The following is a 23396-nucleotide window of genomic DNA, read 5'->3' as shown; positions in this document are numbered from 1 at the left end:
CATAACAAACCCCTTTAAGTACTTAGTGGTTTGCTCATGATTCTGTAATTTGAGCAGAGCACACTGGGGATAAGTTTGCTCTACCGAGGGTTGGCTACAGTTATTTAGCTGGGACTGGAGGATCCAAAATGGCTTTATTAACACACTTGGCCTTTCAGCCAAGGTGGCTGGAATGGCTTCCAGCCAATGAGCTTTTCCCTCTCCACATGGTACATCATCATTTAGCAATTTAACCCAAGACCTTTATATAGTTGTTGGATTCCCAAGGAAGCAAAGGCTGAAGTTACAGACTTCATAATGCCTAGGCTTCAAAACTCACAATGTCACTCCCTCATATTCTTCTGGTCAAAACAAGTCACAGTACAAGTCACTTGGCATGAGGGACTGGAACCCACCCTTGAATAGGAGGAACTATAAAAGTATCGTGGCTGTGATTTACAATCTACCACAAACTTACTAGCTTTCGTATCCATTCCATTAGAGTTATTTATTTTTAAAACATTGATTTGTCTTTCTAGTCCCATCTGCATTTTCTCTTCCAGAATACTGTCAAAGATTGGCATAGTTTTGAGTACTATAAAGATTTTTTAAATGCCATCTGAAAGCTACTGATGGCAAATTGATACTAGTCTGAAGTAATCCTTTCATGTGATAGATTATGTTTTACATTTCTTTGACTTTTCACTTGAGATTTCAAAGATTTCGTTTGTGATAAAAAAAATTTTTTATAAGTGGTATTGTGGTATCAACAGGATTTAAAAGTAATGTTCTCCTTCTTACTTTCATAATTTTTTAGTTCCATCTCCTACTGAAAATGTTTTCACCAAAAAGTATATTCAAGCCTTAAGAAATAAAATGTAATTTTAAAAGCTCTTTTAAGCTTTCATCACTTCATTTTAAATTTTTTTTTATTTCTTTTCAGCGTAACAGTATTCATTGTTTTTGCACCACACCCAGTGCTCCATGCAATATGTGCCCTCCCTAATACCCACCACCTGGGTCCCCCAACCTCCCACCCTCCGCCCCTTCAAAACCCTCAGGTTGTTTTTCAGAGTCCATAGTCTCTCATGGTTCATCTCCCCTTCCAATTTCCCTCAACTCCCTTCTCCTCTCCATCTCCCCATGTCCTCCATGTTATTTGTTATGCTCCACAAATAAGTGAAACCATATGATAATTGACTCTCTCTGCTTGACTTATTTCACTCAGCATAATCTCTTCCAGTCCCGTCCTTGTTGCTACAAAAGTTGGGTATTCATCCTTTCTGATGGAGGCATAATACTCCATAGTGTATATGGACCACATCTTCCTTATCCATTCGTCCATTGAAGGGCATCTTGGTTCTTTCCACAGTTTGGCAACCGTGGCCATTGCTGCTATGAACCTTGGGGTACAGATGGCCCTTCTTTTCACTACATCTGCATCTTTGGGGTAAATACCCAGTAGTGCAATTGCAGGGTCATAGGGAAGCTCTATTTTTAATTTCTTGAGGAATCTCCACACTGTTCTCCAAAGTGGCTGCACCAACTTGCATTCCCACCAACAGTGTAAGAGGGTTCCCCTTTCTCCACATCCTCTCCAACATATGTTGTTTCCTGTCTTGCTAATTTAGGCCATTCTAACTGGTGTAAGGTGGTATCTCAATGTGGTTTTAATTTGAATCTCCCTGATGGCTATCATCACTTCATTTTTTGACATTTAATTTAGCTGACAATTAACAGAACCTTTGACTTTGGTTCCAAATGAAAAATTTCAAATGCAAATTCCAAATCTATACTATTATACCATGCTATTACTTTCTAGACTGTTACTTATATTTAACATCCATACTATTTGTACTATAACATTACTTTATAGTTATTACATTCATGTAACATCACCCACTATCATCTAAACTTTGATATATATTATATTACAGGTATGCCTTAGAGCTAATGAAGTTTAGTTAATTGGAAATGTAAGAGAACCTTCTTTTTAGTCTTGTTTATTACCTGGCATCACATAAATATGGAGACAGACGTATTGTGAGAGAGAGGATCATGGTATCGTAATACCATGATAGGATAAAGTCAAAGCTTGATTCAAGACTGCGGCCTATAAGACAGATGTCCTTGACTTGAAAATGCACATCAGTAATGTGTTTCTTATGAACTCATTGATTGGTATGCCCATTTAGGTTTGTATATTTTTTCCTATGTGGTCCGTTTTCTTTCAGTCTACTTCAAATTACCATGCAAGGAGGTTTGGTGTTCGTGCAGCAATGCCAGGATTTATTGCTAAAAGACTCTGCCCACAACTTATTATTGTGCCCCCAAACTTTGACAAATACCAAGCTGTGAGTACAGAGGTAAGTCTGATGAAGCACTCTTACTTACAGCCTTTCACTGATTTCCTGTCACCTACAGAGTCAAGTCCAAATGACTTAGTGCATCAGAATTTGGCCTTAATTTATCCCTTTAAGTCTTACCTCCTACCACTTCTCCAGCTCATATATTGAAAACTGAGCTGAGTATACAGAGCACACACACCCTTCTATTTCCCAGATCTTTGCTCTTGCACATATTTTTTCGTCTGTTTAGAAAATTATCTACCTGGAAAACTTTAAATTGCCTTAATTATAATCTGTATTAACTTTAGGTGTTTTTTTCTTAATATGCAATATACTTTTTTTCTAGAATTACCTATTTATAATTTACATAATCTACTCATGTCATTAATTTCAACCTCTTTTGTGAATAAATTTTTTTATTCACAATAATAATAATAAATGTTTTTAGACAGTAATGAAATTCCATTATCTTGATTAACTGTTTTCCTTGCCTCACAGTCTAGTGAAGATGCTTATGAGCCTTTAATGTTTGAGAGACCAATAATCAAGGAAAAAAGGGAATCATCTTACTTTGAAAAGGATCTGAAATATAAAGATTAATCAAATCAGTAAAATTGCCTAAATTGTCATATATGAAAATTGTGATTTTCTCTGTTTTTGATAACTGGACTATCATTTAGCTAGTGCTAAAACATATCATCAGTTAAAATTTTAGAATAGTGTATCAAACAGTTTCAGACTACTGTAATAAAATGCACTGTGTTAAAGACTGCTGTCTGAATTGAAACCCTTAAAAATCTATGGCCTAACCCTTACTATTATTTGGTCATGTAAGTCATCTTTAGATTCGCTCCTCTTATTTGTATTATACCTCATGTACTCTAGAAATGAAACCTCCCCAAACTGGAATGGTATGCACCCCAAATTTTTTAAAAATTCTCTTTTTCATTCTTTCAAAAACAGTCTGTGGCAGCAAGTACTTTTTGCCTGTCTCTGAAAAGGTGGTAGAGAAGGGGGAACCACATTCCTATGTGGTTTCTGCTTGTCTCTTTACCATATTCCTAATGAGAAAGAGATAAAATGCTAACCACAAATATTATGGGCTTTTAATAAGTTTGAAAATCCTTCAGAGACCTTGTAAGAAGAAATTTTTTTGAGTCCTGCTTTAATTCAGTAAAACTTCTGACAATATGATAATGAGAGCTAAATTGTTTTTAGTTCTCTTCTGTCTTGTTAAAGAAATTGGAGAAACCTTTCTCTAATTAGAGCAGGATCTAACTAGTTTATTTGCAGATAGCAAATGGGTTCTTACGTGTGAACGAACTATAGCACAAATTCACTGACTCTAAGTATATTAATATGTGTGACTTGGTTTAAAAGTTTAAGGAGACCCATTTTTATTTTTTCCAAAAGAATGGAACAGCTTTAACTGTTGGAACCTAAGTACTTGAGTTTTACTGGAACATGTCTATTTTTGTTCTTCAAGCAGTATCCTCTGAAAAGGAAGTTAGTGAGTACTCCATGTCTCTAGGGAGTACTTCTCATTCAGAATAATCTTTGTTGGCTGCCAACTACAGACTTTCCAGAGTTTCATTTTCACTAGAAAGATTCCATTTGAGTACATTATAAAATTGGTTGCTTCCAGAAGAACAAAGCTAATTAAGGTACTCTCTGAGTAAAGCTTGGCCAAGTTTTATATCACCATTTTCTAAAATTACCTTTGACTCAGCTGTTCATAATTAAATTAAGCTAAAAAGCTTTATTTTATAAAACTTCAAAAAAGGTTTTTCTCATGATACAGCAGACAGATTTTAAATACTAGATGGAAGGATAACATAATTCAACAAATACGTTTTTCAAATATGTATATTATTTTGGCAACCATTTCCTCCAATTTCAGTTAATACTTCAGTGGTTAGAAACATTTATAGTTTCATATAATAAAACTATCTTACATAAATGGCATTTCTGGAATCATATGGAAATTCTGATCTTTTTATTTATCTCAAGATGCAGCTCCAGACTTTCCCTGTCATTTAATGTAGTCACAGACTTCCACTGTAGATTTTGTCATCTTTTCCATTCCAAATTTCGATAATTGAGCTTTGTTTTCTGAGCGGATACATGCATTAGTGTATGTTTTGAGTAGAGTTTTATGTGCATATTTATAATTAATTAAAATAGAACTACTTTCTAAAGCAACATAGTATTTTATGTAAGATTATTCCTTTTTAGGGGCCCCTAGGCGGCTCAGTCAATTAAGCATCAAACTCTTGATTTTGGCTCAGGTCTTAATCTCAGGGTTATTGAGTTCAATAACTCACCGCTTTGTGCTGCATGTTGGGTGTGGAGACTACTTTGAAAAAAGGGATTATTTCTTTTTAAAATAAACATAAAGGTGAGGGGGAGCAGGATCCTATTGTGCCCATTTCTACTTTTAACCAGTTACTTCAAATTAAGTTACTTAACCCTTTTTTCTGTGCCTACCAGAATGATGTCTGAGATTTATTTGAGTCATTTATTATATCTAGATAAAGGTGGTTGAACAGAGATTGTATCAGATGAAGCTGTTTCATGGTCTTCTGCCTTCATGATCTATTTTAATGCAAACGAGCATTTGGACAAACTTGTGCTAGCAATAAATTATTTATTCCGTAAATCCATGAGCTATTGATTGCAGGATTTTTACTGTAGTTGCAAAGTAAGAATATTAATGTTTCTTATCAGCTGTTATATTATGGGTTTTGCTATGGCAGCAAAATTTAAATCATTTTGTTCCTTTTGAAGGTTAAGGAAATACTTGCTGATTATGATCCCAATTTTATGGCTATGAGTCTTGATGAAGCCTACTTGAATATAACAAAGCACTTACAGGAAAGACAAAATTGGCCCGAGGACAAAAGGAAGTATTTCATCAAAACAGGGAACTCTCTAGAAAATGGTAAGCTATTTATTAGTATGATCAAACTAAAAAACAAACAAAAGCCCTTTGAATTAACCCAGTTAACTTATTAGCATGCATAGGTGATAGAACTAGGTATCCCTTTATAATGAAAAAGTGGAAAATGGAAAAAATGAAAAATCAGGAACTTAAAGTATACCAGTGGAATTTCTAAGTTAAATTTGTAACTTTTAATCCAAAGAGATTGGTTTAAATCACTTTTAAACCAAATGAGATTGTTAAACCTCTAGAGTTTAAGAATCTGCAGAGCCATTGAGTAAAGTAATTTCATAGCAGTTCTTTTCTGAAGATCTAAGGAAGGGTTGGATTGTGTTGAATCTGAGGAGGTTATCTATTTAAGGTGGACTTTTGTTGCAGTTGTTAAAAGGAATTAGATTTTTTAAAAAGCCTCAAACATATCAAAACATTGTGTGTTTTTTCCCCCCTCATTTTCAAAATGATCTATGATCTGATTATACAGTGATTATGACTATTTTCAACCTTGCCAAAATTAATGACTCCCAACTCTTCCTTAGACCTTATTGTGATTCTTCTGTATGCACTGATAAAAGAAGTTTCATGACCCCAAGGTTTTTTTTCCAAATGATCCCTTTGTTACTTATCCAAAATAATGTCAAAAACCATGTAGTTACTTAAAGATAATGCTTTCAACCCTCTGTCAGAGGTATGATTACTTCAAATATCTTAGCTGTTGTGGACCTCTGAACAAAGTTCATCTGGGTGAAAAGGTGGAAACAGAGGGTTTGCTCACAGCCCACAGCTGTATTTCATGTGCATGACTCATTGCCTTCTTCAGGTGGGGACAGCCAGTGGTGAGGAAATCTATCTGTAACTTTCCCTGAAGCAAAAATGGTGGATCTTCGATGGCAGAACATTCTAACACTCATTGTTTGGGGCTCACATCTTTAGAGCAAGTTTAGTGCAGACACCAAATCACAACTCCACTACCTTATTTAGAACTCTAAGGCACAGGTCTCTCTCTTTAATAGAAACATCAAACAATAAACAGGTATAATTCCTGGACACAGAGGCTTAGAGCAAAAGATCTTTTGTATTATATTTTTATTGTTTGGGGGAAGAGGCACACAAAGCCTGATGTCAGTTTGCTTCCATCTCTATTTATTTCCTTACTTTTCACAAGAGAAGGTGGGGGAACTATTATATTGTTATATCAGAGCATCTCTCTGAGACCTCCTATAATAATTGTGCTCACAATATGTTAAGAAAAATTACACTGGGACTAAGGTAAATGTTTTTATTCTCTACTAATATTCTTTTCATTTATTATACTATGCACAAACTCACTTGGAGGATGTGAACTCGTAATTACTTATGTACTTTACCTGTATTTCGTATTTTTAAGCAATTTAAGTAGTCTTAACTTTTTTTTTCCCCTCGTATGTAAATCCCTGTGGGCAGGACTTTTCAGCATATCTGATTTCACAAATGCCATGGGAAGCTGCCCACAGTGAGTTGGTGCCACGAAAGGGAATTGATGTCACTTCCTCTGAAGTCCAAGATATTTTTCTGCTGTTTGCCCCTTTTCTGAAAGGTGCCATCTTTGGAAGAGCAATGCTAATTATTTTGTCTATAAGCAAATAAAATAATAGCTATATTTTATGTTTATTCTGCCATATAAATCTGGATGGTGAGCAGGAGGCAGTGTAAGACACTGAAATACCCTATTCTTGTAGCACTCGCCATCCATATATCCCATATAAAGATGGGATGCTTTAATCCCAGTGTTTCAGATGATAACAAACCTCAGTTTTGTACTCTGATCACCTCAGTTTTGGGGATTATCAAGATTTTTTTTTCAGAAAGCAAATAAGAAATTACTTTAGCGTTAGTTGTATGCCAGGCCAAATAGAAAAGTAGACAGATTGATTAATAGGTAACTGGGCCATTTAGCAGCTGCTCTAATAAGGACGGAACCTGGACTGCATGCTTTGCTTCCTACTCCAGCATTCCATCAGTGACCCACCTAAGGGTACTGTGATAGACTCATGAGGTACAAAACACAGGATAACTCTGCAGAAGGGGCTTATGAATGTGACAGGCGCCTTACTAGGTGTGTGGTTTTTGTACAGCTCTATTTACCTTGACTTTTACCCATCCAGATGGGGAAAAGGGGGCCAGGCAAATACCATTTCAGCTGTGCCGCCGCCATAATGCTTTCTGAAATGCTCTGCATTTTATTTTTTCTTTAAAGATTTTACTTGTTTGACAGAGAGAAAGAGCACAAGCAGGGGGAGCAGCAGGCAGAAGGAGAGGAAGAAGTAGGGTTCCCACACCGCAGAGAGCCCAAAGTGGGGCTCGATGCCAGGACCCTGGGATCATGACCTGAGGTGAAGGCAGATGCTTAACCTACTGAGCCACCCAGGAGCCCCAGTGCTCTGCATTTTAAAACCGGAATATGAAAAATGAAAGTAACTGAAGTACCTAAATAATAGCTAATATTAAGTTTGAAAATAAGGCTTATTTTATATATGACCTGGGAATTCAGATTTGGAAAACATTTGTCTGTAACTGAATTCATATTATGTGCTTTATAATTTGAAACTAATCTGGTGTTTGTCATATTATTTATATTATCTTTAGAAAACCCTCCTTAAAAGGAGGGTTCATTTCTAAAATAATATGCATTTATGTGTGTCTTGAAACTAGAAATTTAATTTTTGGCTCTGCATTTACCTCAATTTGGAAAACATTTATATGTAATAAAATTATGAAATGAGATCAGAAAGCTCTGTTGTTAATCTTAATTTTTATAAATACATTTAAATTGCATTTATCTTCCATTAAGCCCAGAAAGTAATCGTTAATGGATTTGTTCATGAGGACATTTTTAGTATTGGTATAGATTTAAATATATTTTACAGTCCAGTTGTGAAAAGTGCAAATAAAATGAGGTAAAAACCAGATTAGTATTTTTACTTTACTTTTTAATAGTAATATTAGGTTGTAGCCTACTGATATTATTATAGTTAATCTGATTAGACCTTAAGAATTTGTATATTTAAAGAAGTGTAACTTACAGAAATAATTACTATTTATGTAAATGTGCCCTCTGTAAAAGTGATACTTTATATGTAAGCAAGTCAAAATCAAAGTAAGCATTTTTAAAAGAAGATAGTGAGAGTATTTTAACATCTGAAAAGTTTCTCTCATGAATGAAGAAAATTTAAAGTTCTTTCCCCTCTAAAAACAAAACTTACTTCTCAGGCGTAATTATTCTTTATGGCTTAATGCCTTTTTCCTCATTCCGAAATTCTAATTTAATGGGTAAAGGGAAAAAAAAGGTTGGTTTCTTTCTTTCTTTCTTTCTTTCTTTCTTTCTTTCTTTCTTTTAAATAAAAAAGTAATGTGACCCTAGGCCCAATTCTAGGTTTCAGTTAATTTAGGTAAGATACACAAATTCATAATTTTTACATAGGATATTTCCTCTTCAAATGTATACTATGGAAACAGATAATACTCCTTTTAAGAAAAACTCAGAATCAGTATTTTCTTTGTTAAAACAAAGAAATGTAAATCACATTTCTGATCTTGGTCCTTAGAAACAAAACTAAACTAGATTTCTTTTGTCTTTAGAAAGAATGTAGGGAAACCTAATTGATAAAATATATACTTCTTTAAATGACAATAATTACTGTTTCTGTTTATAATTTAGAGAAACCAGGAAAAGAAGCTAATAAACTGAGTGAGCATGAACGTTCCATCTCTCCACTACTTTTTGATGATAGTCCTCCTGATTTGCAGCCCCAAGGAAATCCTTTACAAGTGAACTCTGAAGAACAGAATAATCCTCAACCACTCCAAAATTCGATTGTTTTTGGGACATCAGCTGAGGAAGTGGTAAAGGAAATTCGTTTCAGAATTGAGCAAAAAACAACACTGACAGCCAGTGCAGGTACTTAAAACTGATTTGGTGGCTACCATAGTTAAAATTTTCAGACTGGCTGGGGCGCCTGGGTGGCTCAGTGGGTTAAGCCTCTGCCTTCGGCTCCAGTCATGATCCCAGCATCCTGGGATCGAGCCCCACATCGGGCTCTCTGCTCAGCGGGGAGCCTGCTTCCTCCTCTCTCTCTGCCTGCCTCTCTGCCTACTTGTGATCTGTCTGTCAAATAAGTAAATAAAAAATTTAAAAAAAAAAAATTTCAGACTGGCTAATTCAAGTGTAATATTAGTTCTTCCTCACTATGAAGCATATAGGAATGTTTTCTTATCCTTTTTGATTCAACTTCTAATGACTTTACCTATTCAGAATTCTATGAAGCTACAGGCAAATTGGAATTAAGCAGAAAAGCCTATGAGCCCAAAGAGAACAACTATCATAAATCTCACGTAGCTATCCTTTTTAAAGCATACAATACATTTTAATTGGCTTGGTACATAATACTTTATTAGTTTTCCCTTTGAAGTTTTTCAACCCTGTCCAGGATTATAGGAGAGACCCTGCAGAAGCCCTGACTAGCAACATAGCAATCTAGGACCAGCTGGTGAAGGGAAAAAGAGCTTTACAAATGTCAGTAACCCATGAAGGAATCACTCTGTCTTAGCATAGAAACTGATATTCATCATGAGGACCCTAAATTATCATTAAGATTAGGTTAATCTTTTTTTTTCTTTGCCAAAGTGTGAGAATAAGTAACAAATTTTAGTAAGATGTGTATAAAAATTGAAATGAATCATTTAATGATCATATTTGAATATACCTATTTCAAGTTATCTTAATCATTGAGTCTCTTAGAAATTTTCAAAACACCTTTCTGAAAAGTATTAAATTGCTTTAATAAAAACATAATAAAAACAGTGCATATATTTTATTATCATTGTTTTAAATATAATGTAACCTGGAATCTTTGATTTTTTTTTCTTTACATGGGTAATCTATACAAAAGACCTTTCAAAGAGTGAACATTCAACCTAAATTATATTCTGGATGTTTTCTATAAATCAACCCTGTATTACAACTAAAGATGGTCTGTAAACTAATGATATTACTTAAATAAACACTGAAATTACTCTTAGATTTTAAAATTCCATGGAGACTTAAATATTCCTCATTTCTGCTGCCACAGTGACTAATACAATTCCTTTTCCTAAAATCATATCGAGCCCTGGGGAGATAGGTAGTTATTGGATGTTATTTTTAAAGTATCATTCGTCATCATTTCGGACTTTCTACATTCACTATTTCTGTATTGTCATCTCATATTTTATTTTTTTTATTTTTTTTTAAAGATTTTATTTATTTATTTCACAGACAGAGATCATAAGTCAGACAGAGATCACAAGTTGGCAGAGGCAGGCAGAGAGAGAGGGGGAAGCAGGCTCCCTGCCAAGCAGAGAGCCTGATGCGGGGCTCGATCCCAGGACCCTGAGATCATGACCTGAGCCGAAGGCAGAGGCTTTAACCCAGTGAGCCACCCAGGCACCCCTTGTCATCTCATATTTTAAAATGATACATGTCACCTTCTTTGAGTCATCAGAGTGTTCTTCTTTTAAGGAATTGCCCCAAATACAATGTTAGCAAAAGTATGCAGTGATAAGAATAAACCAAATGGACAATACCAAATTCTCCCCAGCAGACAAGCTGTGATGGACTTCATCAAGGACTTACCTATTAGAAAGGTGAGATTTTGTATAAAATTTCTATTTTATTTATATAAAATATAATTTTATTTATATTTAAATATAAACTATATTTATAAACATAAATATATATATTCTGAAGAGAAATTACTTAGGATGGTAGTAATCATTCTTTGCTGAAAAGTTTTAGAACAGTTGGTAACAAGCAGGAAGTATAATGGATGACTGAATTGGATTTGAAGAAATCTTTCTATGAAACCCTTAAATTGAGGTTTAGGAAGTCTGTTTGCCAAAAAGTTTTAAGAAAGTAGTAGATGAAAGACTTTTAAGTGTACCTCTGCCAAGAAGAACAGAAATAAGAAGAATACTTGTAAGGGTCCTTCAGCTGTAACCTAATATACTCTCTTGATTCTAAAGTCTAAATTGCCATCAGATTAATAGGTATGAGACTTAAAAGAGATTTGGAAATTTAATTGTTTTTGACTCCCTCCCCAGAAAACCCCCAAAATACATTACTGTCTTTAAAATGGTAAAGCGATCCCTCAGGGGTTTTTTATAAAAAGGGTGTGTTTTATTAATTTTTACAGCTTGTAGATTTTTCTGCATATAGGCTTTTTTAAAAAACAATAATTGATGTTCGGGGGCCTGATTTTCTCACATCACATACAGGAGTGAATTTAAAGACACTTTTTCAGTGCCCAGAAGAAAGGCCATATCAGAGGATATAATGTATGATCACTGAATAGTTTGGAGTTTGTAAGATGTAGCTATAAAGCAGTGTTTTCCATTGTGTTTTTCAAGATATGAATAACTATGCCATTGAAAAAGGTTCTGGGGTCAAAGAACTTTGGAACATACCAGCCTTAGTGGGTAACAACAGATAATGTTATATTAAAGATTCATAAGTTTTGCAGTAAAAAGTTTATTTTAGATTTGCTTATTCCACCATTTTCCAAGTTTCTATGACCGTAGAACTCTTTTTTTAACGCTTTAAAAGAAAATATTTTATTTATTTATTTGAGAGAGAAAGAGAGCATGAGTGGGGGAGGGCAGAAGGAGAGGGGGAAGCAGGCTCCCTGCTGGCTGGGAGCCTGATTTGGGACTCGAGCCCAGGACTCTGAGATCATGACCTGTGCTGAAGGCAGATGCTTAACTGACCAAGCCACCTAGGTGCCTCTTTAATGCTTTTTAAAATTTTGTGTAATTTTAAATTTTAAATTTCCGTGCAACACTAGTTTAGGAGATGTACCGAGAAATAAAGTAGTTTTCTTGCATGACTTGTGAGGATGGTCACATTATTCATACCTTTTATTGGTTATAAAAGGTATAATGAGATTAAATATCTTTTCTTGCCTTAATATAAAACTGTATTAATAATAAATATTGACTCTTTTCTAGGTTCCTGGAATAGGAAAAGTTACAGAGAAAATGTTAAAGACGCTTGGAATTATTACTTGTACAGAACTCTACCAACAGAGGGCATTGATTTCTCTTCTTTTCTCTGAAACATCTTGGCATCATTTCCTTCATATTTCCCTGGGTCTAGGTTCAACACACCTGGCAAGGTACCTATATGTGTAGTCATTCTGTTTTTTCCCTTATCATTTGCTGAAATAACAATTTTAACCATTGATGTGGAGGCTATAGGATAACATGTTTTTTTCTTTATTTCTTTTTAAAGATTTATTTATTTATTCCAGAAAGAGAGAGAGAGAGAGAGCAGGAGGGGCAGAAGGAGAGGGAGAGAGAGAATCTCAAGCAGACTCCACAGAGTACAGAGCCTAATGCAGGGCTTGCTCCCAGGACCCCGAGATCATGACCTGAGCTGAAACCATGATCAGATGCTCAACTGACAGTGCCACCTAGACACCTCTATAGGATAACATGCTTTAAAATTTTTTTAGTCTCGTTCATTCTGGAATATAATTTTTGAATTAGAGTCAAAAGATTGCAGGTGGGAGGAAAGGAAAAGAAGAACAAAGAATCACTCTTTGGCTGTTGGCTACAGCAATTGGTTAGATAGATAAGAAGAATGATGAGTACTTTCTTTTCTGTACCTGCCTTGTTTTTGTTCAGAACGTAAGACTAATGGGTCTGATTGTTGAGGAAAGAAAGGTGACTCATATTCCAGAATTTACCCCATAAGCGAGGAAATTTAATGATTCTTTGAGAGCCTTCATGACCTAACAAGTTCATTTCTTTTCTTTTATAAATAAAACTTTTTTTTTAAGATTTTATTTATTTGACAGACAGAGAGCACAAGCAGGTAGAGAGGCAGACACAAAGAGAGGGGGAAGCAGGCTCCCCGCTGAGCAGAGAGCCCGATACAGGGCTCGATCCCAGGATCCTGAGATCATGACCCGAGCCGTAGTCAGCGGCTTAACCCACTGAGCCACCCAGGCACCCCTAAATAAAACAAGTTTTATTTCTTTTCTTTTTCCAGACTTGTAAATGATTGACTGATTCATTCAGTACTGAGTACTTACTTCATTAGTTACTATTCTAGGCACTGGGAAGAACAGTAGAAAATAAGACAAAATCTTGTCTTCATGGACTTTGCAGAATAGTGTGGCAAATACAAAGTAACCAAATAAACAAATGAAGAAAGTAAGGCAGAGTTAAGGACTAGAAAATGACTTGGGGAGTAAGAGTGGGTGTTGGCAACTATAATCCAGATGCAGGGACCTGAAGGGGCCAGCCATGTAAAGATGTAGAAGAGGAAACAGCAAGAGAGGTCCTGTGATTCTTCCTTGCCACTCTTTCATTTCAGTCTTAAAAAGAAATATCCTAGAGCTAGAAGGGTACACTGTGGGAGTGGGTGAAAAGAAAGGAATTTTTTTTAAGATTTTATTTATTCATTTGACAGAGAGAGAGAGCAAAAGTAGGCAGAGAGGGAGAAGCAGGCTCCCCACTGAGCAGAGAGCCCGACGCAGGGCTCAATCCCAGGACCCTGAGATCATGATCTGAGCCAAAAGCAGGGGCCCAACCCACTGAGCCACCCAGGTGCCCCAAGAAAGGAATTTTTAAGAAGAATTGGAATTAACATGGGGCACTATTTTTATAATTTTATCATCATCCTGTCAGCCTGCCCCCCAAATAATTCCTTTATATACTTAAACTAAAGGAAAGCAGGAAGATTACAGAGGAGGCAAATGAAATAAGTTAAAATAATTAAAGGTGCTAAATCCTACAGAGATTACAGGTACTGCTTTTCTCATCTGTCCATGCTCCTCATCCCTTTTGTTTGTTTGTTTTTTAAAGATTTTATTTATTTGACAGAGAGAAAGAAAGAGTGTGCACAAAAGAGCACAAGCAGAGGAGTAACAGAGGGAGAAGGAGAAGCAGGCTCCCCGCTGAGCAGGCAGTCCCATGTGGGACGCTCTCCCAGGACCCCAGGATCAGGACCTGAGCTGAAGGCAGATGCTTAACAAACTGAACCACCCAGGCGCCCCCATGTTCCTCATTTTTAAGCCCATAGTTAGCTGACTTTGATCTTGAGTGAATGTAATGATAAGATCAGAGAAGGAAATCATACTACTATAAATAATCTAGTATTTGGAGGTAATGGGAAATAAAACTTTTTCCTTAATCCAAGGATTATCCTCTTTTTTATTTACATAGTGGTTGAAAACAATATAGTTCTTGATATAACGTAACATGTAGTAATCTGTGGTATTCAAAGATGCCAGTAATCCTTTGAAGTGAAGTTCATAGGTAATTTATAATAATGTAAATAGCAAACCTCCTTTCCCTTCTTTTTTTTCCTCCTTTCCCTTCTATGTACATTCTCTCTATTCCCTTCTTCTGCTTTATTTTTTAATCCTTAATTCTTCTTACCTTCTGACATACTCCAGATTTACTTCTGTATTTCTTTATTTGTCTCCTTCCAATAAGATATAAGTTTCTTAAGGATAAGAACTTGGTCTGTTGTGGTCATAACTGTATACCCAGTGCCTAGAACAGTACTTTACTCGTAATAGGTTCGTTGAATGTGTGGAAAATGAATAATCTTCATGTCATTTCAGCTTTTTGGTTTCAACTACTTCTATCGGAACAGCTAGAATTCAACTAAACTAGATGGTCCAGATTCCAAATCACCCTCCTATTTCTGTGTCCAAATTCTAACTGAGGTTCAGTAGAGTGGTATAAATGAATAATAAATAGCTATAGGAGAACACAGTTAACATACCAGGCCAAAAACCAAGTAATTGATATTTAATCGGATCATATAACGGCAAGGCATTACACTACTAACTCTTACTGGTTTTTATAAGCCAGGGTTTTTATATTCACACTTTTAGTAGAACCAGTTTATAATATCAACCTATTATAAAATTTTTCTCTTTGATAGATATAGACTTAATCCATTATACATATAATGGTATTAGCATCTGTATTTTTTGTTGATAGTTTTATTTTGAGATTTTAAAAACTCACTGTTCTTCATGATGTATGAATTTTAACCAAAAACATTAAAAAAAATCTTTAAATGGTAATTGATATGTTAAATCCTTTTGGTTGACTAAAAAGAACTGAGTCTTCTTTGAAAAAGCAAAGACAATCTTTTTTTTTTCTTTTTCATTTCAAGGGATGGAGAAAGGAAAAGCATGAGCGTTGAGAGGTAATGTTTTGTTCATAACTCATAATTCATGTTACTTTTAACTTTTAATTTTTAGCAAAATATCACTGAAATAGAAAAATCTGTCTGCAAACCAAATGACATTTTTCAGTAGTTGATGTGACTAAATTAAATATTCCAGTATAATGTTTTATTATCTTTGCTTGCTATGCTCTCCATGGGAAAAAATTTAACTATAGTTATTTATTTCTAATGTTGGTTTCCTCCTGTTAAATGAAAACCAATCATCTTAGGATTCTAAATCTTAATTTCTAGCCCTGTTTGTGAGAAAATTTACTGAGTAGTTATTTGGGAAATTTAAGAAGGGACCTTGGAAATTCTTCTTGAAACTTTTCAAATGTTGGTGAATGCACATAGGGGTCAAATAGTAAGCATTGAGCTTAGAGAGGACATGGTCCAGTGGTTTACAATCTTGTTTGGAAGACAAATGAAATCTTGATGAGATTTTATTATTTTCAGAAATATATACCAGTAGATCTAATTAGTTAACAAAGAAGGAGGTACAAATGCCTTTTGAAACATTGCAAATATTCCCAGTCTTTTTTATAATTTAAAAACTACAGATGAAGGTTCTCAAGATAGCCTTTTTCACTAATGGGTTGGCAGAGATGCTCTATTGGACAGACTATGGGAGTGAAATAGCTATAAACCTGGAGGAAGTATACTAGTTTTTTATTGGTCCTGTAACATATTACCACAGATTTAGTGGCTTAAGACAACACAAATTTATTCTCTTACAGTTCTGAATCAGGAGTCCTAAAATTAAGGTCTTGGCAGAGTTGTAAGCCTTCTAAAGTCTCCAAGGACACAACCATGTTCTTACCAAAAGCTTTTAGAGGCTGCTTATATTCTTTGACTGATGGCCCCATGCTCCATTTCAAGCCTAGCATCTTGTCTTTCTCTGATTCTCACCCTCCTATCTTCTTAGAAGGACCCTTGGGATGATATTGGACCCACCTGGACAATTCAGGCTAATCTCTCCATCTTAACTTAATAATATCTGCAAAGTCACTTATATCATGTAATGTACTGGGTTCCAAGATATTAGGATTTGGACATCTTTGGGGGCCATTATTTTGCCCACCACAAGGGGCAAGCATTTTGGCAACGTCTGTTAAATTCACAGACACACATGCACTTTGATCCCACAACTCTTTTTCTAGGAATTCATTTCACACATGTAATCACATGTCATTTTACAAGTATATAAGGTTACTTGTTATTTTTTTCATGATAATGAAAGATAGAAAGTATTTAAGTAAATATCCAAAAATAGAGGATTGGTTAAGTGACCTTACGTCTTTAAATTAGAATATTAGGCTGCTGTATAAAAATGAGGGAATTATATATTCATAAGGAACTCTCACCAGGATGAATTGAGAGAAGGTTCTAAACAATGTGTCTAATATTCTTCAGTTTACATAAAAAAGTACAGGGGAAATATTTGCTTATTTGCTTATACAAATTTGCTTATACAAAGAATATTCTGGAGAAATTTAAATGAATAGGAAGCTGGAAACATTGGTTGGAGGAGAACTGGGTAGCTGGGGTTAGAGTTAGAAGGGGGACTCTTCACTGAATAGTCCTATGCTCAGGATTTTTTATGCTAAAGAGAGATCATCTTCCTCTTTAATGTTAATATGACCTCTTGCCTTTTTTCAATACTCTTGTGCAGATGAATTCAAATTTCTACGTTTAATCTTACCAGCCCTCCATTTCCAGTTGTCTACTAGATGACTCTATGTAGGTGCCAGGAACCATCCCCTTACCTCTACTTGAAGATACTTCTATTCCAAAAAATATATGTACAATAATTAGAATAATATTCTCATATATACTTTCTTAAGCTAACCCTCTGTAGCAGTCTATATACACAATATACCATAATGTATTGTAAGTTCTGGGGGCATTATCATTATCCATTGGTGATTTTAATCAGCTTTTTAAAAATTTCCAGTATAGTTAAGGTACAGTGTTATATTAGTTTCGGGTGTATAATATAGTGATTCTGCAGTTCCATATATTAGTCAGTGCTCTTCAAGATAAGTCTACACTCTCAATCTCCACCACCTACTCACCTGTTCCCCTACCTACCTCCCCTCTGGTAACCATCTGTTTGTTCTCCATAGTTAAGAGTCAGGTTTTTTTGTTTGTTTTCTCTTTTCTTTTCCTTTGTTTGTTTTGTTTCTTAAATTCCACGTATGAGTGAAATCATGGTATTTGGCTTTTTCTGACTGACTTATTTTGCTTAGCATTATACTCTCTAGATCCCTCCATGTCTTTGCAAATGGCAAGTTTTCTTTCTTTTTTTATGTCCAAGTAATATTATGTATATATATATTTATATACCACATCTTCTTTATCCATTCCTCAGTCGATGGACTCTTGGGCTGCTTCCATAATTTGGCTATTGCAAATAATGCTGCAATAAACATTAGGGTGCATATATCCCTTCAAATTGGTGTTTTCAAATTCTTTGGGTAAGTACCCAGTAGTGTGATTGCTGGATCGTAGGATAGTTCTGTTTTTAATTTTTTGAGGCTCCTCCATACTGTTTTCCAGAGTGGCCATACCAGTTTTCATCCCCAAAAACAGCATAGGAGGCAGGAGGGTTCCTTTTTCTCCACATCCTTGCCAACACTTGTTTCCTGAGTCTTTGATTTTAGCCACTCTCACAGGCATGAGGTGATATCTCATTATGGTTTTGATTTGTATTTCCCTGATGAGTGATGTTAAGCATCTTTTCATTTGTCTGTTGGCCATCTATAAGTCTTTTTTGGAGAAATGTCTGTTCATGTCTTCTGCCTATTTTTAAATTGGATTATTTTGTGTGTGTGTGTGTGTGTGTGTTGAGTTGTCTCATTCTTTATATATTTTGGTCACTAACCCTTTACCGGACATATTATTTGCAAATATCTTCTCTTATTCCATAGGGTGACTTTTGGTTTTGTTGGTTGTTTCCTTTGCTGAGCAAAGGCTTTTTATTTTGATGTAGTCCCAATAGTTTATTTTTTGCTTTTGTTTCCATTGCCTTGGGAGACATATCTAGAAAGATGTTGTTATGAGTGATGTCAGAGAAATTACTGTCTGTGCTCTCTTCTAGGATTTTTATGTTTTCAGGTCTCACATTAGGTCCTTAATCCATTTGGAGTTTCTTTTTGTGTATGGTGTAACAATATGTTCTTTTGCATGTAGCTGTCCAATTTTCCCAATACTGTTTGTTGAAGAGACTATCTTTTTCGCATTGCATCTTCTTGCTTCCTTTGTTGAAGATTAATTGGCCGTATAATTGTGGGTGTATTTCTGGCTTTCTATTCTGTTGCATTGATCTGTGTGCTTATTTTTGTGCTACTACCATACTGTTTTAATTATTATAGCTTTGTAGTATAACTTGAAGTCTGGAATTGTGATATTTCCAGCTTTGCTTTGCTTTTTGAAGATTACTATGGCTATTTTGAGCCTTTTGTGGTTTCATACAAATTTTAGGTTTGTTTTTTCTAGTTCTGCAAAAAAGGCTTGTGATTTTTTTTTTTTAGATTTTTATTTAAATTCAAATTAGTTAACATATAGCATATTAGTTTCAGGGGTAGTATTTAATGATTCATCAGTAGCATATAACACCCAGTGTACGTTATATCAGTGTCCCCCTTAATGTCCATCACCCAATTACCCTCCCCAACCCCAGCAAACCCCAGTTTGTTCCTTATAGTTAAGAGTGCTGTTGGTATTTTGATAGAGATTGCATTTAATCTGTAGATTGCTTTGGGTAGTGTAGACATTTTAACAGTATTTGTTCTTCCAAACATGAGCATGAAATGTCTTTCCATTTGTGTCATCTTAATTTCTTTGATCAATATTGTATAGTTTTCAGAGTACAGGTCTTTCACTTCTTTGGTTACGTTTACTCCTAGGTATTTTATTGTTTTTGGTGCAATTGTAAATGGGATTATTTTCTTAATTTCTCTTTCTGCTGTTTCATAATTAATGTATGGAAGTGCAGTGAATTTCTGTACATTGATTTTGTACCCTGTGACCTTACTGAATTCATTTATCAGTTCTAGTAGTTTTTTGGTGGAATCTTCAGTTTTCTATAGATGGTATCATGTTTAATAGTGAAAGTTTTACTTCTTCCTTACCACTTTGGAGACTTTTAATTTCTTTACGTTGTCTAATTGCTGTGACTAAGACTTCTAGTACTGTATTGAATAAAAGTGGTGAGAGTGGACATCCTTATCTTGTTCCTGACCTTAAAGGAAAGGCTGTCAGTTTTTCCCCATTGAGAATGATGTTAGCTGTGGGTTCTTCATGTAAGGCCTTTATTATGTTGAAATATGTTTCCTCTAAACCTTCTTTGTTGGGGTTTTTATCATGAGTGGTTGTTATACTTTGTGAAATGCTTTTTCTGCATCTATTGAAATGATCATATGATTTTTATACTTTCTCTTATTGATGTGATATGTCAGACTTTAATCAACTTTTTAAAAAAATATTATAGATAAAGCAAATGTACCTTTGGTAATCAGTTTAACTACAAATGATCTTCCATTATTTACATAGATTTTAGATGTTTTTCCTTAAGTACATCTTAGTTCATCTGAAAATTTTATTTTGTACTGCAGAAAATATAACTTGATGCTAAGCTATTTAAACGTACTTTATCACTCCTAAATTATCCTGGATTGTAGTTTACTCTGTGCACCAAAATCATTTTTGTCTTTCTAGGACATTCAATGAAATAAGTAAAGCAGAGGAACAATACAGCTTGTGCCAGGAACTTTGCAGTGAACTTGCTCAAGATCTGCAGAAAGAAGGACTAAAGGTACTTTATTTTGATGTGGTCTTCTTAGTTTACAAACAAAGCAAAACTTCTTTAAAGATTTTATTTATTCATTTGAGACAGAGAGAGAGAGAGAGAGAGAGAGCGAACATGATGGGGGAGAGGCAGAGGGAGAAACAGACTCCTTGCTGAGCCAGGAACTGGATGTGGGGCTGGATCCCAGGACCTGGAGATCATGACCTGAGCCGAAGGCAGGCACTTACCCATCTGAACCACCCAGGTGCCCCTGGTTTTAAAAATTTTTAATAGTAAAATGATACCTTAAAGGAAGAGTTAGGTTTTACATTTGAGTACAAATTGAGACACATTAGAAAGGATTATTCCCATCCCCAGTAGAGACAAATTTGATTCTGACCTGTAATTGAGTCCTATAATAAGATGATTAGATGAAGAAGCAACTTACAACAGTGGGCTGGCTCCAGTATAATTCCAGAATTTGGAGTAAGTTCAAAATCAGAGCTATATTGACATTAGAGAATAAAGCAAAGGAAAGGTAAGGATTTCTCTGGAACTATATTTACTTAGTATAAATATCTTTCCAACCCTCCTTTACTGTTTTCCTCAGGTAGACAGTGATTTTCTAGAATAACATTTTGTTTCAAGGCCCTTGTTCTAGGTTGTTTAACACATTGCAAACAAAACCTGGAAGGTTTTAAATTTTTATTTTATAGTCTCTACTCACAACAATCCATATTTAGTAATCTTCCAAACTCTGAAACCAGAGGTGGAGTTATTACAAAGTATAATACAAAGGTATTCAAAGGTTATCCCCAAAAAATAAGAAACAGAAAATGACAAAGTTATTAGAATGGGATATCTATATGAGTATATTTCTTTTTTTCTACTGCCTTCCCCTATATATTTCTTATAATCCTTCTCTATCATACCTTAAGTATAAAGAGTTGATTTAAAATTTTTTTAATAAACCTGTAATTTTAGAATCATTTCATATATACAGAAAAGTAGTATAGATAATATAGAGAGTTCTGATTTCCCACACTATTAACATCTTATGTTATTTTAGCCATATTATCATAGTACTTTTGTCAAGCTAAGAAACTAAAATTAGCTCATAGCTATTAACTAAACACCAGACATTATTTGGATTTTACCTGTTTTTCCATTAATGTCCTCTTTCTATTCCAGGATTCAGTCCAGGGAACCACACTGCATTTAGTCGTCTTGTCTCCTTGTCTCCTCTAATCTGTAACAGTTTCTCAGTATTTCCTTGTTTTTCTTGATCTTCATGTCTTAAGGAGTATTGGCCAGGTATCCTGCTGGGTGTCTTTCCATCTAGGCTTGGCTGATGTTTTTCTTATGATTAGACCAGGGTTATGGATTTTTAGAAAGAATACCAGAGGTGAAATGTCTTCATTACATCCTTTCAAGGTATAGGTTGGCCACAGGGTATCACCAGGGGTAGTAACTTTGTCACCTGATTAAGTGAGTGTTTGCTAGGCTTCTCCTCTGTGAAGTTACTATTTTTCCCTTTCCATACTCTGTTCTTTGGAAGTGAGTCAGTCAGCCCACTCTCAGAACTTCCAGGAGGTAGTAAAATATATGTAACATAGAATTTACCGTTTTAACTATTTTTAAGTTACATTTCTGTGACATTAAGTTCATTCAGATGGTGCAGCCATCACCACTATCAATCTCCAGAACTTTTTCATTATCTGAAACTGAAATTCTATACCCATTGAAAAATAACAGTAAAGAGAGTTCTTACATGTAAATGGGTTAGCATAGTGTCTGGCATATAGTAGGTACACAATAACTGTGAGCTGTCTATAAGACTCTTTCAATGGAGACCCCTTTAAGAAGCTTTTTTCCTCTCTTTTTAGGTACTGAAATCTAAAAGAGATTTAGCAAAAAGAAAAATGATCAGTTAATGTTGCTTTTTATATAAAAAGTTCTTTTATAAAAATTCATTTAGGTAGGAAGTAATAATTGTTGGCTAAAATGGGATTTTTAGGTTACTTATATATTTCATTTATTCTTTTTGACAGATTTCATTACCATGTTTCATAAATAATTGATTATACTTCTATATTATGTGTATATAAGAGATGTTTTTGAATTTTTTCTAACGTACAAAATAACTTTTTTCTAGAAGTTAGAAAACTGTGTATAACAATGTATTCTATTGGTTGTAGGGTAGAACTGTTACCATTAAACTGAAGAATGTAAATTTTGAAGTAAAAACTCGTGCATCTACAATTTCATCTGTTGTTTCTACTGCAGAAGAAATATTTGCTATTGCTAAAGAATTGCTAAGAACAGAAATTGATGCCGATTTTCCACATCCTTTGAGATTAAGACTTATGGGTATGCCTTTTCTTGTTTTTCCTTAAATCTGCTAGATTTTCCCAAAGAAATCAATTTAGGAAATAGTCTCTTTCTCTCCTTCATTTTTTTCTTAAACCTGTTTAGGAGTTTGTACCTATGCTGCCATTTTTCTTAGTTCTTCGAACCTGATGTAAGTGAAACCATGCTCATTAATTTAATTCCTGTAAGAACCAATTACAGTTGATCTTTTCCTTCCTACTTACTGAAGTCCTTGGGGCTAGGTATGTTCCAAAATTTAAAACCTTTCAGATTTTAGGAAACAAATACAGTACATATTGGGTACATTATGTAATACTCCTTTGGTATCTGAGGCACCACCTCATGATAAACACATTAATATTTTTGTAGCAAAACAAGAAAATATTCACAATAGGTTAGAAAGACTCTAAATAGTCTCACATCAATTCCGTCATTAATTACCATTTGTTGGTAACAATTTTTACAGCTCTTTAGATTTCAGAATTGCAGATAAGGGATTGTGACAATATAAAACCGTATCTGCAGCCACTGTGTGGTGAACAAACAAATTAACAAAACAAGTTTCTAAAGTGAATTGCGTGAGAGGATGCTCATGGATAAGCACTCCAGATGCCAACTTTACAGCTAAGAGTGGATCATTAGCTGTACTTTCATATATGAAACATAGCATACACTTGAAATTGATTGAATAAAGTATGTTGATTGAAA

The 23396-nt window shown here is 34.8% G+C and overlaps 1 protein-coding gene across 1 annotated transcript in view; it reads left to right on the top strand.

The window, feature by feature from the left end:
• The window catches only part of POLK (DNA polymerase kappa), a 67284-nt gene that overhangs the window by 40065 nt on the left and 3823 nt on the right, over positions 1–23396 (top strand). Inside the window, exons 6-13 of the mRNA XM_080803578.1 lie at positions 2214–2345; positions 5115–5268; positions 8963–9202; positions 10802–10926; positions 12286–12452; positions 15476–15508; positions 20249–20345; positions 22517–22688. Of these exons, the coding sequence (XP_080659704.1) occupies positions 2214–2345; positions 5115–5268; positions 8963–9202; positions 10802–10926; positions 12286–12452; positions 15476–15508; positions 20249–20345; positions 22517–22688 (1120 nt within the window). The remainder of the gene's footprint in view (positions 1–2213; positions 2346–5114; positions 5269–8962; positions 9203–10801; positions 10927–12285; positions 12453–15475; positions 15509–20248; positions 20346–22516; positions 22689–23396) is intronic.

Source organism: Martes martes (assembly GCF_963455335.1).
Source record: "Martes martes genome assembly, chromosome: 5".
Classification (NCBI taxonomy): Eukaryota; Metazoa; Chordata; class Mammalia; order Carnivora; family Mustelidae; genus Martes; species Martes martes.
Note: the sequence above shows the minus strand (reverse complement) of the source record. Positions and strands in the feature narration are given on the sequence as shown.